Genomic DNA, 16,908 nt, shown 5'->3' on the forward strand with positions numbered 1-16,908 from the left:
AAGAACAAAGAAATGTACAGCACAGGAACAGGCCCTTCGGCCCTCCAAGCCCGTGCCGACCATACTGCCCGACTAAACTACAATCTTCTACACTTCCTGGGTCCGTATCCTTCTATTCCCATCCTGTTCATATATTTGTCAAGATGCCCCTTAAATGTCCCTATCGTCCCTGCTTCCACTACCTCCTCCGGTAGTGAGTTCCAGGCACCCACTACCCTCTGCGTAAAAAAACTTGCCTCGTACATCTACTCTAAACTTTGCCCCTCTCACCTTAAACCTATGCCCCCTAGTAATTGACCCCTCTACCCTGGGGAAAAGCCTCTGACTATCCACTCTGTCTATGCCCCTCATAAATTTTGTATACCTCTATCAGGTCGCCCCTCAACCTCCTTCGTTCCAGTGAGAACAAACAGAGTTTATTCAATCGCTCCTCATAGCTTATGCCCTCCATACCAGGCAACATTCTGGTAAATCTCTTCTGCACCCTCTCTAAAGCCTCCCATCCTTCTGGTAGTGTGGCGACCAGAATTGAACACTATACTCCAAGTGTGGCCTAACTAAGGTTCTATACAGCTGCAACATGACTTGCCAATTCTTATACTCAATGCCCCGGCCAATGAAGGCAAGCATGCCGTATGCCTTCTTGACTACCTTCTCCACCTGTGTTGCCCCTTTCAATGACCTGTGGACCTGTACTCCTAGATCTCTTTGACTTTCAATACTCTTGAGGGTTCTACCATTCACTGTATATTCCCTACCTGCATTAGCCCTTCCAAAATGCATTACCTCACATTTGTCCGGATTAAACTCCATCTGCCATCTCTCCGCCCAAGTCTCCAGACAATCTAAATCCTGCTGTATCCTCAGACAGTCCTCATCGCTATCCGCAATTCCACCAACCTTTGTGTCGTCTGCAAACTTACTAATCAGACCAGTTACATTTTCCTCCAAATCATTTATATATACTACAAAGAGCAAAGGTCCCAGCACTGATCCCTGTGGAACACCACTGGTCACAGCCCTCCAATTAGAAAAGCATCCCTCCATTGCTACCCTCTGCCTTCTATGGCCTAGCCAGTTCTGTATCCACCTTGCCAGTTCACCCCTGATCCCGTGTGACTTCACCTTTTGTACTAGTCTACCATGAGGGACCTTGTCAAAGGCCTTACTGAAGTCCATATAGACAACATCTATTGCCCTACCTGCATCAATCATCTTAGTGACCTCCTCGAAAAACTCTATCAAGTTGGTGAGACACGACCTCCCCTTCACAAAACCGTGCTGCCTCTCACTAATACGTCCATTTGCTTCCAAATGGGAGTAGATCCTGTCTCGAAGAATTCTCTCCAGTAATTTCCCTACCACTGAAGTAAGGCTCACCGGCCTGTAGTTCCCGGGATTATCCTTGCTACCCTTCTTAAACAGAGGAACAACATTGGCTATTCTCCAGTCCTCCGGGACATCCCCTGAAGACAGCGAGGATCCAAAGATTTCTGTCAAGGCCTCAGCAATTTCCTCTCCAGCCTCTTTCAGTATTCTGGGGTAGATCCCATCAGGCCCTGGGGACTTATCTACCTTAATATTTTTTAAGACACCCAACACCTCGTCTTTTTGGATCACAATGTGACCCAGGCTATCTACACCCCCTTCTCTAGACTCAACATCTACCAATTCCTTCTCTTTGGTGAATACTGATGCAAAGTATTCATTTAGTACCTCGCCCATTTCCTCTGGCTCCACACATAGATTCCCTTGCCTATCCTTCAGTGGGCCAACCATTTCCCTGGCTACCCTCTTGCTTTTTATGTACGTGTAAAAAGCCTTGGGATTTTCCTTAACCCTATTTGCCAATGACTTTTCATGACCCCTTCTAGCCCTCCTGACTCCTTGCTTAAGTTCCTTCCTACTTTCCTTATATGCCACACAGGCTTCGTCTGTTCCCAGCCTTTTAGCCCTGACAAATGCCTCCTTTTTCTTTTTGACGAGGCCTACAATATCACTCGTCATCCAAGGTTCCCGAAAATTGCCGTATTTATCTTTCTTCCTCACAGCAACATGCCTGTCCTGTATTCCTTTCAACTGACACTTGAAAGCCTCCCACATGTCAGATGTTGATTTGCCCTCAAACATCCGCCCCCAATCTATGTTCTTCAGTTCCCGCCTAATAATGTTATAATTAGCCTTCCCCCAATTTAGCACATTCATCCTCGGACCACTCTTATCCTTGTCCACCAGTACTTTAAAACTTACTGAATTGTGGTCACTGTTACCGAAATGCTCCCCCTACTGAAACATCTACCACCTGGCCGGGCTCATTCCCCAATACCAGGTCCAGTACCGCCCCTTCCCTAGTTGGACTGTCCACATATTGTTTTAAGAAGCCCTCCTGGATGCTCCTTACAAACTCCGCCCCGTCTAAGCCCCTGGCACTAAGTGAGTCCCAGTCAATATTGGGGAAGTTGAAGTCTCCCATCACCACAACCCTGTTGTTTTTACTCTTTTCCAAAATCTGTCTACCTATCTGCTCCTCTATCTCCCGCTGACTGTTGGGAGGCCTGTAGTATACCCCCAACATTGTGACTGCACCCTTCTTATTCCTGATCTCTACCCATATCGCCTCACTGCCCTCTGAGGTGTCCTCTCGCAGTATAGCTGTGATATTCTCCCGAACAAGTAGCGCAACTCCGCCTCCCCTTTTACATCCCCCTCTATCCCGCCTGAAACATCTAAATCCTGGAACGTTTAGCTGCCAATCCTGCCCTTCCCTCAACCAGGTCTCTGTAATGGCAACAACATCATAGTTCCAAGTAGTAATCCAAGCTCTAAGTTCATCTGCCTTACCCGTAATGCTCCTTGCATTAAAACATATGCACTTCAGGCCACCAGACCCGCTGTGTTCAGCAACTTCTCCCCGTCTGCTCTGCCTCAGAGCCACACTGTCCCTATTCCCTAGTTCTCCCTCAATGCTCTCACCTTCTGACCTATTGCTCCCGTGCCCACCCCCCTGCCATACTAGTTTAAACCCTCCCGTGTGACACTAGCAAACCTCGCGGCCAGGATATTTATGCCTCTCCGGTTTAGATGCAACCCGTCCATCTTATACAGGTCACACCTGCCCCGGAAGAGCTCCCAGTGGTCCAGATAACGGAAACCCTCCCTCCTACACCAGCTGTTTAGCCACATGTTTGTCTGCTCTATCTTCCTATTTCTAGCCTCACTGGCACGTGGCACAGGGAGTAATCCCGAGATTACAACCCTCGAGGTCCTGTCTTTTAATTTTCTGCCTAGCTCCCTGAACTCCTGCTGCAGGACCTCATGCCCCTTCCTGCCTATATCGTTAGTACCAATATGTACAACGACCTCTGCCTGTTTGCCCTCCCCCTTCAGGATTCCCTCTACCCGTTCGGAGACATCCTGGACCCTGGCACCAGGGAGGCAACATACCATCCTGGAGTCTCTTTCACGTCCACAGAAGCGCCTATCTGTGCCCCTGACTATCGAGTCCCCTATTACTATTACTCTTCTGCGCTTTGACCCTCCCTTCTGAACATCAGAGCCAGCCGTGGTGCCACTGCTCTGGCTGCTGCTGTTTTCCCCTGATAGGCTATCCCCCCCCGACAGTATCCAAAGGGCTATATCTTCGAGAGTGGGACAACCACAGGGGATTCCTGCACTGACTGCCTGCCCTTTCTGGTGGTCACCCATTTCTCTGCCTGCACCTTGGGTGTGACCACATTTACATAACTGCGATCTATGACGCTTTCCGCCACCTGCATGCTCCTAAGTGCATCCAATTGCTGCTCCAACCGAACCATGCGGTCTGTGAGGAGCTGCAGTTGGGTGCACTTTCTGCAGATGAAGCCATCCGGGACGCTGGAAGCCTCCCGGATCTGCCACATCTCACAGTCAGAGCACAGCCCCCCTCTAACTGACATTGCGTCAATTAATTAAAATTTGTCTTTTTTTTTTAAATACTTTTTTTTTAAATTGCAAAGTTACTGTCAACTATCTGTTTCCTAGCACTCGATTTCTAATAGAAATGCGATAACTAACTATAATACTCTCCGATCTCTGGCTTAGATATCCTCTAAATTATAATTAAGTTATTATGTTTAATTAGTTCCCAAATACTCAAATTTTTTTTTTTTAAATTTAGGTTAGAATCCCAACCAGCCACTCAGGTCACAGCTTTTCTGTGATGTCACTTCAGTTTCCCCCCCCGACACACACAATTTGAAAAAAGGTATAAAAGTAAAAATCACTTACTTGCCTTCTGAGTGTCTGAGATGTTCTCAGGTTCTCTCGCTGACAGAGACTGCTCCTCCACCTCCGATCCTTGACCTGCACAATGCTAATAATATAATAATATAATATGGCACTTACCTTTCACCAATGGGTCTTATTATTAGGTTAGAGGAGGAGGGCGGGTGGGAGACACTACACGTGTAGTGTCTCGGGTTTCCTCTCCACCAGAATTTATTGGTTTGGGGGGGGGGGGGACTTGCCAGAGGTCGAACTTCCGGTTCCCGCCTTATATAAAAACAAATAAAACAGAAAAGAAGAACAGACACGGGACCAGGCAAGGCTTTTTAAATTCACTACTCACCTCCAAGAAGGCCCCTGCTCACCGCTGCCGCCGAAATCCAAAGGGCTGCTCCTGTAAAGGTAAGGTTTTTAAATACACCACTCACCTCCAAGAAGGCCCCTGCACACCGCTGCCGCCGAAATCCAAAGGGCTGCTCCTGTAAAGGTAAGGTTTTTAAATACACCACTCACCTCCAAGAAGGCCCCTGCGCACCACTGCCGCCGAAATCCAAAGGGCTGCTCCTGTAAAGGTAAGGTTTTTAAACTCACTACTCACCTCCCAGAAGGCCCCTGCGCACCGCTGCCGCCGAAATCCAAAGGGCTGCTCCTGTAAAGGTAAGAGCTTTTAAACTCACTACTCACCTCCCAGAAGGCCCCTGCGCACCGCTGCCGCCGAAATCCAAAGGGCTGCTCCTGTAAAGGTAAGGTTTTTAAATACATCACTCACCTCCCAGAAGGCCCCTGCGCACCGCTGCCGCCGAAATCCAAAGGGCTGCTCCTGTAAAGGTAAGGTTTTTAAATACATCACTCACCTCCCAGAAGGCCCCTGCGCACCGCTGCCGCCGAAATCCAAAGGGCTGCTCCTGTAAAGGTAAGGTTTTTAAATACACCACCCACCTCCAAGAAGGCCCCTGCGCACCGCTGCCGCCGAAATCCAAAGGGCTGCTCCTGTAAAGGTAAGGTTTTTAAATTCACTACTCACCTCCAAGAAGACTGTGTCCCGGGGGTAATCCACGAGGACCAGACGGGATTTGTAAAGGGCAGGCAATTAAACACTAACGTGCGGCGGCTCTTAAACGTGATAATGATGTCATCGGAGGAGGGAGAGGCGGAGATAGTGGCAGCTATGGACGCGGAGAAGGCCTTTGACCGAGTAGAGTGGGAGTACCTCTGGGAGGTGCTGCATAGGTTTGGGTTCGGGGGAGGGTTTATCAGTTGGGTTAAGCTCCTTTACAGAGCCCCGATGGCGAGTGTAGTGACGAACCGGCGGAGGTTGGAGTACTTTCGACTGTACCGAGGGACGAGGCAGGGGTGCCCCCTGTCCCCCCTGTTGTTCGCATTGGCGATCGAACCATTGGCCATGTCATTGAGGGAGTCTAATAAATGGAGAGGGGTGGTCCGAGGGGGAGAAGAGCATCGGGTGTCACTATATGCGGATGATCTGTTGCTGTACGTGGCGGATCCAATGGAGGGGATGGTGGAGGTCATGCCGACTCTAAGGGAGTTTGGGGGGTTTTCGGGCTATAAGCTCAATGTAGGGAAGAGTGAGCTCTTCGTATTACAGGTGGGGGACCAAGAAAGAGGGACAGGGGACCTACCGCTGAGGAGGGCGGAGGGGAGCTTTTGGTATCTGGGGATCCAGATAGCCAGGAGTTGGGGGACCCTACATAAACTGAATCTGACGAGGTTGGTGGAGCAAATGGAGGAGGATGTCAAAAGATGGGACATGTTACCGGTCTCGCTGGCGGGAAGAGTGCAGTCGGTCAAAATGGTGGTCCTTCCGACGTTTCTGTTTGTGTTCCAGTGCCTTCCCATCGTGATCACTAAAGCCTTTTTTAAGAGAGTAGGTAGGAGTATTATGGGGTTTGTGTGGGCGAATAAGACCCCGAGAGTAAGGAGAGGGTTCCTGGAACGCAGTTGGGACCGAGGAGGGTTGGCGCTGCCAAACCTGGGGAGCTACTACTGGGCAGCAAATGTGGCGATGATCCGCAAGTGGGTTATGGAGGGAGAGGGGGCGGCATGGAAGAGGATGGAGATGGCGTCCTGTAAAGGAACGAGCTGGGGACGTTGGTGACGGCACCGCTGTCGCTCTCGCCGACAAAGTATACCACGAGCCCGGTGGTGGCGGCAACGCTAAGGATCTGGGGCCAGTGGAGACGGCACCGGGGTGCAATGGGAGCATCGGTGTGGTCCCCGATCAGGGGTAACCGGTTTGTCCCGGGGAAGATGGACGGGGGGGGTTCCAGAGCTGGCATCGGGCGGGGATTGGAAGAATGGGGGACCTGTTCATCGACAGGACGTTTGCGAGCCTAGGGGCACTGGAGGAGAAGTTCGAGTTACCCCCGGGAAATGCCTTTAGATATATGCAGGTGAGGGCTTTTGTGAGGCGACAGGTGAGGGAATTCCCATTGCTCCCGGCACAAGAAGTTCAAGATAGGGTGATCTCGGGTGTATGGGTCAGGGAGGGCAAGGTGTCGGAAATACACCAAGAGATGAAAGAAGAGGGGAAATGCTAGTAGAAGAGTTGAAGGGTAAATGGGAGGAGGAGCTGGGGGAGGAGATCGAGGAAGGTCTGTGGGCTGATGCCCTAGGTAGGGTTAATTCCTCCTCCTCGTGTGCCAGGCTCAGCCTGATACAATTTAAGGTGATCCACAGAGCGCACTTGACGGGGGCGAGGTTGAGTAGGTTCTTTGGGGTAGAGGACAGATGTGGAAGGTGCTCAGGGAGCCCGGCGAACCATGTCCATATGTTTTGGTCATGCCCGGCACTGGAGGGGTTCTGGAGAGGAGTGGCGGGAGCAATATCTCAGGTGGTGAAAGTCCGGGTCAAGCCAAGCTGGGGGCTAGCAATATTTGGAGTAGTGGACGAGCCGGGAGTGCAGGAGGCGAAAGAGGCCGGCATTCTGGCCTTTGCGTCCCTAGTAGCCCGGCGAAAGATCTTGCTAATGTGGAAGGAGGCGAAGCCCCCCAGCCTGGAGGCCTGGATAAATGATATGGCTGGGTACATAAAGTTGGAGAAGATTAAGTTCGCCTTGAGAGGGTCTGCGCAGGGGTTCTACAGGCGGTGGCAACCGTTCCTAGACTATCTCGCGGAGCGTTAGAGGAAGGTCGGTCAGCAGCAGCTGCAACCTTGGCGGGGGGGGGGGGTTGGGGACGTCCTGGAAGGGGGGGGAAAGGGGGGACTGCCTGGGAGGGTGAATGAGCAAGAGATAACATGAAGGGTTGTGGAAACTGGCACGTACGGGAGAGGGTCAGTGTACAAAGCTGTGTAAATGTACCATTTTGCCATGTATATATCTTGCTCTGCGCGATTTCTCTTTTTTTTTTGTTACGGGGGGGGGGGGGGATTATTGTTTGTAAGGGAGAAAAATTGTGTTAAAAAACTTTAATAAATATATATATTTTTTAAACTCTGCCTAAGGCATCCACCCACAAACCCGCCTCTATCTCTCCCCTTAGCTCATCTTCCCACTTGCCCTTTAGCTCCTCTATCTCAGTTTCCTCCGACTCCATAAGCTCTTTGTAGATGTCCGATACCTTCCCCTCTCCCACCCCCGTTCTGGAAACTACCCTGTCCTGTATTCCCGATGGTGGCAGGAGCGGAAAGGTCGGAACCTACCTTCTCAAAAAATCCCGTACCTGCAGATACCAAAACCCATTCCCTGCTAGCAGTTCAAATTTCTCCTCCAAATCCTTCAAACAGGGGAAGCTCCCATCTATAAATAGATCTCCCATCCTCTTGATCCCTGCTCTCTGCTATCTCTGAAACCCTCTATCCAGCCTTCCCGGTACGAACCGATGGTTATTGGAAATCGGGACCCAGACCGATGCTCCCTCCGTTCTCCTGTATTTCCTCTACTGCCCCCAGACTCTCAGGGCCGCCACCACCACCGGGCTTGTGGAGGACCGAGACTTGTGTCCTTGCATGATGCCGTCTCTAAATGCTCCCCCCCACTACCCACTTCCTAATCATGGCTACATTTGCCACCCAGTAGTAACAAAAGTTCGGCAGCGCCAACACACCCTCCCCCCGGCTATGCTCCAGCAACACTTTCTTCACTCGCGGGGTTTTACCCACCCACACAAAGCCCAAAATCACCCTATTTACTCGTTTAAAAAAGGCCCCCGGGATAAAGATGGGGAGGCACTGAAAAATGAACAGAAATCTGGGGAGGGTCGTCATTTTCACGGTCTGTACCCCCCCCCCCCCCGCCAGTGACAGCAGGAGCATGTCCCATCTCCTAAAGTGCTCCTTCATTTGATCTACAAGCTGGCCAAGTTTAGCTTGTACAATGTCTCCCATTCCCGTGCCACCTGGATTCCCAGATAGCGAGCATCATGATAACGTTTAGAAGCCTTCTAACACTGGCCGTAAGTTGCCTGCCCTTCACAAACCGCATCTGGTCTTCCCCTATCACCTCCAGAACACAGTCCTCTATCCTTGTGGCCAAAGATTTGCCAGCAGTTTGGCATCCACATTCAATAGGGAGATTGGCCTGTATGACTCGCATAGCTCAGGGTCCTTCTCCCGCTTCAGAATCAATGAGATCGAGGCCTGCGACATTGTTGGGGGAAGGACGCCCCGCTCCGTTGCCTCATTAAATGCCCTCACCAGCAGCGGGCCCAACATTTCCAAGAACTTCTTGTAAAAGTCCACCGGCTAGCCGTCCGGTACCTGGGCCTTACCCGACTGAATGGCCACCAGCCCCTCCGTTAATTCCTCAATTTCAATTGGGGCCACAACCCTTCCACCAGTCCTTCCTCCACCTTCGGAAACTTGAACTAACCAAGGTACTGCCTCATCCCCTCCAACCCAGCCGGGGGTTCCGACTCATATAGCTTGCTATAAAACGCCTTAAACACCCCATTCACCCCTACTGCTCCACCGCCTTCCCTGCAGATAACAGCCCAAACTCCATCTGTAGCTCCTTCAGTAACCTCGCCTCCAGGGCCTCCGAGTATATCCTGTCTACCTGGAATATTTCCCCAACCAGCCTACCCATCTCTGCTCGTTCTATCTTTTCTCTATGGGCCCGTATCGAGATTAACTCCACCCTAACCACTGCCTTCAGAGCTTCCCACACCATTACTGCCAAGACTTCCCCTGTGTCATTTATTTCCAAATAGTTCTGGATGGACTTGCTCACCTGTTCGCACATCCCCTCATCTGCTAATAGTCCCACATCCAACCTCCATAGGCGGGCACTGCCCTCTCTCCTTACTCATCCGTAAATCCACCCAATGTGGGGCATGGTCCGACACAGCGATCGCCGAATACTCGGTACAACCACCCTCGGCAGTCGAGCCCTGCTCAGGATAAAAGAATTGATCCGAGAATATACTTTGTGCACATGGGAGAAAAAAGAAAACTCCTTCACTCTTGGCCATCCAAACCTCCATGGGTCTACCCCCCCATCTGCTCCATGAACCCCTTGAGTTTCTTCGCTACAGCTGGCACCCTCCCTGTCCGAGATTTTGACTGGTCCAACCCTGGGTCAATGGCCGTATTAAAATCTACCCCCATGATCAGCTTATGTGACTAGGTCTGGGATCTTACCAAACACCCGCCGCATAAATTCCACATCGTCCCAATTTGGTGCAGATATTCACAAGTATCGCCCGCATCCATTCAAGCTCCCCACTCACCATGATGTACCTGCCCCCCGCGTCCGACACAATTCTCCTTGCCTCAAATGCCACCCATTTGTTGATCAGGATCGCGATCCCCCTGGTCTTAGAGTCCAGCCCTGAATGAAATACTTGGCCGACCCATCCCTTCCTCAGTCTGGTCTGGTCTATATAACCTTCAGGTGTGTCTCTTGTAACATTGCCACATCCGCCTTCAGTCACCTCAGATGTGCGAACATGCGAGCCCTCTTAGCCGGCCCATTTAGTCCTCTGATGTTCCAAATGATTAGCCTAGTCGGAGGGCTCCCTACCCCCCCCCCCCCCCCCCCACCACTCCCTCCCCTCCCTCCCCCCACCCCCTGCCGATCAGCCTTCACCCTTTGTGGTGGTATGTATTAGGGGTAATACGGTACACCACGTGTCGACAGGCTATTGGTGGAGGGATGCCAGGCCCTGATAGGATCTGCCACCTACTGGACTCCACCCAGAAATGCCGGTATAAGAACCCAGTTTTTCCCTCAGCAGTTGCATTCTGTAACCACGCTGCTGGGGATAAAGTTCTGCTTAATAAAGCCTTCAATTGACATTACCTCAACCTGCCTCGCGTCATATTGACGGTGCTACACCCTTCTTAGGCCAGCCTCCAGCTCGCGTTCCTCGCCTCCTCGGGGCCCGCCCTCGGGCATCCGCCGTCCTCGACCTCCCTTTTGTCCCCTAGCAACAGTTCCTCCCCTGTCAGCAGAGCAGCTCCCCCCCCCCGCCATCAGCAGCACCACAATCCCAACTCCCCCATACCAAGCTTATCACCTGCTCAACACCACTGCGTTTCCGTGAACTAGCTAGCCTGGTAGCTCCCGCCCATGGCTCCAGACACCCTATCCCCCTATTGTTCTCCCTCCTCCATCCCGCTCAGACATACATATTCAGAGCATCACAGTCCCCAGTAAACAAACAGTAGAAAAAATCCCTCCACCCATCACCCACCCATCACTCCACCAGAACAGAGTTAAATTACATTTCTGAGAAACTGAGTTCATCGCTTCGTCAGGCGATTCAAAGTAGAGTTCCTGGCCCTCAAAAGTGACCCACAGACGCGCTGGATATAACATCCCAAACTTCATCCCCTTCTTGAAAAGGGTCGATTTTGCCCTATTAAATCCGGCTCGCTTTTTGGCCAGTTTCGCACACAGGTCCTGGTAGGTGCGTAACTCACAGTTCTTCCACTTGCAGCTCCGTATCTGCCTGGCCCACCGCAAAATCTGTTCTTTGTCCAGGAACCGGTGCATCTGCACCACCATTGCCCTCGGTGGTTCGTTCGCTCGCGGCTTCCTCGCATGCACTCTATGCGCTCCGTTCACATCCAAGGGTCGTGTAAACGTCCCCTCACCCATCAACCTTTCCAGCATACATGCTACATATGCCCTCATGTACGATCCCTCACTGCCCTCCGGAAGGCCTAAGATCCTCAGGTTCTGTCTCCTGGACCTGTTCTCCGAATCCTCCACCTCCTCCTGCAGACATTTCTGGTGGTCTTTCATCAGCCCCGCCTCGGCCTCCAACGCAGTTAGATAGTCCTCGTGCTCGGACACCTTCTCCTCCACCTTCTGGATCGCCCGTCCGTGGGCTTCTAGCCCCTGTTCCACCCGATCAATCGATGCCTTAATCGGGTCTAGCGTATCCTTCTTTAGCTTGGCGAAGCTCTCCTCGAAGAACTTCACCAGCTGTCCCGTTGACCACTGTGCCACCGCACCAGGATCCTGCGCCCCCGCCATGCTTTCCTGTGCTGCCGGTTCTGCACATGCCTTCTTTGCTCGACTATGCCTCCTTGTAAGGCCACTTCTAGTCCACTGCTCCATATACTGGTCGGGAATTTCTCCCCACTGTCTCACTCTCCATGAATCATTCCAATAAAATTCCAACCAAACCGGGAGAAAAGGTCCAAAAGCTCCGTCACGAGCGGGAGCTACCAAATGTGCGACCTCCTACTCCATGACCGCCACTGGAAGTCCTGATTCCCTTGTTAGTCAAGAATCTATCTACTTCTGCCTTAAAAATATTCAATGACCCGTCCTCTACCACTCTCTGAGGAAGAAAGTCATGATCCTCTGAGGGAATAAATGTCTTCTCATCTCCATCTTAAATGGGAGACCTTTTATTTTTAAATACACTGAAACTCATTGGGTGGAAGGGTCAAATCACAGAGGAAAACTCAGGGGGTTGGACTGTGGGGAGAAGATGGGTAAAAACAGCTTCTGTCTGATATTCCAGGCTTCTACAAAGGAGTTGTCCCAGCTTTATGCAGGAAGACTGCTCCATCAGAATTCCAGGGTCAGTGTGAAACCTGGAGCAACTGTCATTGCGTGTAATCTCAGCCATGTCATTCTTCTGATGCCGGTCCATTGGTGTTGCATTTACTTAAAACATTTTATTTTCCTCTGCCTTAGGGAATATAAAAAGGACTTGAAAATAGAGAAGAATGGAGAATGCTGAAGTGAAAAACAAGAGGGATGCAAAGGAACGTCAAACTGGCACATGATGATTGATAGAATGCAATTAATGAGAAACAATCTCCATCTCTTCACCTTTAATATATTTGACTTCCTGGGGGCTGAATCACTGATTAGGTGTTCATAAAGAGTGCTGATCAGGAAGTGAAAGCTTACTATGCTGATTTTCTGCTTATTTGAGGCCCTGTTTTGCCATTTGCAGTGGTCACAATGAAAAAAATCTTCGATAAATAATTTGAAAACAGCCTGTCTGGTGTACGCAAGGCCGTTTCTTCAGTCTATGAAATTGAATGTAAAGCAGTGATACCTGCTATTCTTGGTTCTTCCACACAATAGTGCTGTTGCCTCTTTTATACATTAAAGAATAAACAGTTGTTGGTAGACTTCAGCCTTCAAAGGAGTGGTAATTTGACAGGATGGGACACACCCTTCAGAAAACCCACTTGAAATAATTCCATTTAAATTAATGAGTTAGTTGGCTGAGTGGGATCTCGCTCAAAACACTCCCCTTGCATTGGCTAATCTGAATTGGAGCATTTAAATTATTACTAAGATGAACTAAGCTAGCAAGTATCTGTGCTAAATAGAATCATAGAATGGTTACAGAACAGTAGGAGGCCATTCAGTCTGTTGTATCTGTGCGCACTCTCTGCAAGAATTGACCTAATCCCACACCCCATCTTTTCCCCATAACCTTGAAAATATTTTCCCTTCAGATAATTATCCAAGTCTCTTTTGAAAGTCCTGATTGAATCTATCTCCGCCACACTATCAGATCCTAACCACTCGCCGTAGAAGATGCTTTTCCAATCACCTTAAATCAGTTTCCGCAGGTTCTCCAACCTTCTACCAGCAGAGGGTGTCTCCCTGTCTGCTTCAAACTCATTGTGATTTCGAACACCTCTATCAAATCTCATCTCTAGTCAGCCAATCTATCCATAAAACTGAAGTTCCTCATCCCTGAAATGATTGTCCTGAATCTTTTCTACACTCTCTCCCTCTCTCTACCGTTCTACACCCCAATATCCTCCTTTGACCCCAATCCCACAAAACTACTGACCACCCTGATGTACCATTAATCCACTGCTAGACGATGAGAGCGAGAGAACATAGGCTTTATTAAACAAGAACTTGCCTGCCTGAGATCGCTGTAACAACTGAGCGCCGCCCCCAGGCGGCCGGTCTATATACCGTCCGGGGGGCGGAGCCAGAGGCGGAGCCCACCAGGGTTCCAGTACACTACATGGAAAAGGGATCTCGTACTCTACAGACAACTTATTCTGGTGAATACATTCACCACATTCACCCCGTTAAAAAAATGAAGTCCAACGGGGGTGAAGTGGGGTCATCAAATGTTCAGACTGTCTGGAGGCCGGACTCTTCTATTGGACCTCCTCAGCCCAAGCGGTGTGGCGGGTGCTGCACTGAGTGCTGAATTTGGTGCTTTTTGAGTGCTATAGTAAGAGTTTGGTGACCGAGGGAGTATAAGGCTTCATTTTTATCTAAAGTTTAGTCTTTCTTTTATTTAGTTAATTAACTTAAAAGTTGCTGTTTGGTTTAGAAGAAGGTGAATTTTCAATCAGCTTTAAACAGGCTTCTACTTGTAGGCACTTGCAGCTGGAGCTTGTTAATTAGTTAATTGGATTAGGCCAGTTTTCAGAGGCTAGATTCACAGTATAAAAGTGATCCCCTACAGTGCAGACTTTGTTTGCACTGAGTGCTGAATTTGGTGCTTTTTGAGTGCTATAGTAAGAGTTTGGTGACCGAGGGAGTAAGGTGCTCCTTTCATTTTGTTTCCGACATTTCCGCAAAGAGTGCGAAGAGAGCCAGGAGTTTACAGAAAGTGTAGCTGACTGGGAGCAGAGTCGGAGGGCGGAGATCTAGTTAGTCCACACGGCAGCTATATTCTGTAAGGTAAGAGGGGATGGAGGCTAGGCCAGTTGCATGCTCCTCCTGTAGGATGTGGGTGGTGAGGGATACCACTGGTGTCCCCGCTGACTATACCTGCGGGAAGTGCACCCAACTTCAGCTCCTCAAAGACCGTGTTAGGGAACTGGAGCTGAAGCTGGATGAACTTTGGATCATCCGGGAGGCAGAGGGGGTGATTGAGAAGAGTTACAGGGAGGTAACCACACCCAAGGTATAGGACAAGAATAGCTGGGTTACATTCAGGGGGAAAAAAACAAACAGGCAGACAGTGCAGGGATCCCTCGTGGCCGTTCCCCTTCAAAACAAGTATACCGTTTTGGATGCTGTTGGGGGGGATGACCTACCGGGGGAAGGCCCTAGCGGCCAGGTCTCTGGCACTGAGTCTGGCTCTGGGGCTCAGAAGGGAAGGGGGGAGAATAGAAAAGCAATAGTTGTAGGAGATTCAATGGTTAGGGGAATAGATAGGAGATTCTGTGGTCGCGAGCGAGACTCCCGGAAGGTATGTTGCCTCCCGGGTGCCAGGGCCAGGGATGTCTCGGATCGTGTCTTCAGGATCCTTAAGGGGGAGGGTGAGCAGCCAGAAGTCGTGGTTCACATTGGTACCAACGACATAGGTAGGAAAAGGGGTGTGGAGGTAATAAACAAGTTTAGGGAGGCTGGAAGCTAAAAGCCAGGACAGACAGAGTTGTCATCTCTGGTTTGTTGCCGGTGCCACGTGATAGCGAGGCTAGGAATAGGGAGAGAGTGCAGCTGAACACGTGGCTGCAGGAATGGTGTAGGAGGGAGGGCTTCAGGTATTTGGATAATTGGAGTGCATTCTGGGGAAGGTGGGACCTGTACAAGCAGGACGGGTTGCATCTGAACCAGAGGGGCACCAATATCCTGGGAGGGAGGTTTTCTAGTACTCTTCGGGAGGGTTTAAACTAATTTGGCAGGGGAATGGGAACCGGATTTGTAGTCCAGCAACTGAGGTAGCCGATATTCAGGACGCCAAAGCGTGTAGTGAGGCAGTGGGGAAGGGAACACTGACAAAGGAGAGTACCTGCAGGCACGGAGGTGGGTTGAAGTGTGTATACTTCAACGCAAGAAGCATCAGGAATAAGGTGGGTGAACTTAAGGCATGGATCGGTACTTGGGACTACGATGTGGTGGCCATCACGGAAACTTGGATAGAAGAGGGGCAGAAATGGTTGTTGGAGGTCCCTGGTTATAGATGTTTCAGTAAGATTAGGGAGGGTGGTAAAAGAGGTGGGGGGGTGGCATTATTAATTAGAGATAGTATAACAGCTGCAGAAAGGCAGTTCGAGGAGTATCACCCTATTGAGGTAGTATGGGTTGAAGTCAGAAATAGGAAAGGAGCAGTCACCTTGTTAGGAGTTTTCTATAGGCCCCCCAATAGTAGCAGAGATGTGGAGGAACAGATTGGGAAACAGATTTTGGAAAGGTGCAGAAGTCATAGGGTAGTAGTCATGGGCGACTTTAACTTCCCAAATATTGAGTGGAAACTCTTTAGATCAAATAGTTTGGATGGGGTGGTGTTTGTGCAGTGTGTCCAGGAAGCTTTTCTAACACAATATGTAGATTGTCCGACCAGAGGAGGGGCAATATTGGATTTAGTACTGGGTAATGAGCCAGGGCAAGTGATAGATTTGTTAGTGGGGGAGCATTTTGGAGATAGTGACCACAATTCTGTGACTTTCACTTTAGTAATGGAGAGGGATAGGTACGTGCAACAGGGAAAGGTATACAATTGGGGGAAGGGTAAATACGATGTTGTCAGACAAGAATTGAAGTGCATAAGTTGGGAACATAGGCTGGCAGGGAAGGACACAAGTGAAATGTTCAAGGAACAGGTGCTACGTGTCCTTGATATGTATGTCCCTGTCAGGCAGGGAAGAGATGGTCGAGTGAGGGAACCATGGTTGACAAGAGAGGTTGAATGTCTTGTTAAGAGGAAAAAGGAGACTTATATAAGGCTGAGGAAACAAGGTTCAGACAGGGCATTGGAGGGATACAAGATAGCAGGAGGGAACTGAAGAAAGGGATTAGGAGAGCTAAGAGAGGGCATGAACAATCTTTGGCAGGTAGGATCAAGGAAAACCCCAAGGCCTTTTATACATATGTGAGAAATATGAGAATGACGAGAGCGAGGGTAGGTCCGATCAAGGACAGTAGCGGGAGATTGTGTATTGAGTCTGAAGAGATAGGAGAGGTCTTGAACAAGTACTTTTCTTCTGTATTTACAAATGAGAGGGGCGATATTGTTGGAGAGGACAGTGTGAAACAGATTAGTAAGCTCGAGGAAATACTTGTTAGGAAGGAAGATGTGTTGGGCATTTTGAAAAACTTGAGGATAGACAAGTCCCCCGGGCCTGACGGGATATATCCAAGGATTCTATGGGAAGCAAGAGATGAAATTGCAGAGCCGTTGGCAATGATCTTTTCGTCCTCACTGTCAACAGGGGTGGTACCAGGGGATTGGCGAGTGGCGAATGTCGTGACCCTGTTCAAAAAAGGGACTAGGGATAACCCTGGGAATT

General features: G+C 49.9%; 1 protein-coding gene across 1 annotated transcript in view; it reads left to right on the forward strand.

The window, feature by feature from the left end:
• LOC140430062 (serine protease inhibitor Kazal-type 1-like) overlaps positions 1 to 12,686 on the forward strand; it is a 33,137-nt gene extending 20,451 nt beyond the window's left edge. The window contains exon 4 of the mRNA XM_072517602.1: positions 12,377 to 12,686. Coding sequence (XP_072373703.1) covers positions 12,377 to 12,422 — 46 coding nt within the window. The 3' untranslated portion in view covers positions 12,423 to 12,686. The remainder of the gene's footprint in view (positions 1 to 12,376) is intronic.
• Positions 12,687 to 16,908: the final 4,222 nt, after the last annotated feature.

This window comes from Scyliorhinus torazame, chromosome 9 (genome assembly GCF_047496885.1).
Source record: "Scyliorhinus torazame isolate Kashiwa2021f chromosome 9, sScyTor2.1, whole genome shotgun sequence".
Taxonomy (NCBI): domain Eukaryota; kingdom Metazoa; phylum Chordata; class Chondrichthyes; order Carcharhiniformes; family Scyliorhinidae; genus Scyliorhinus; species Scyliorhinus torazame.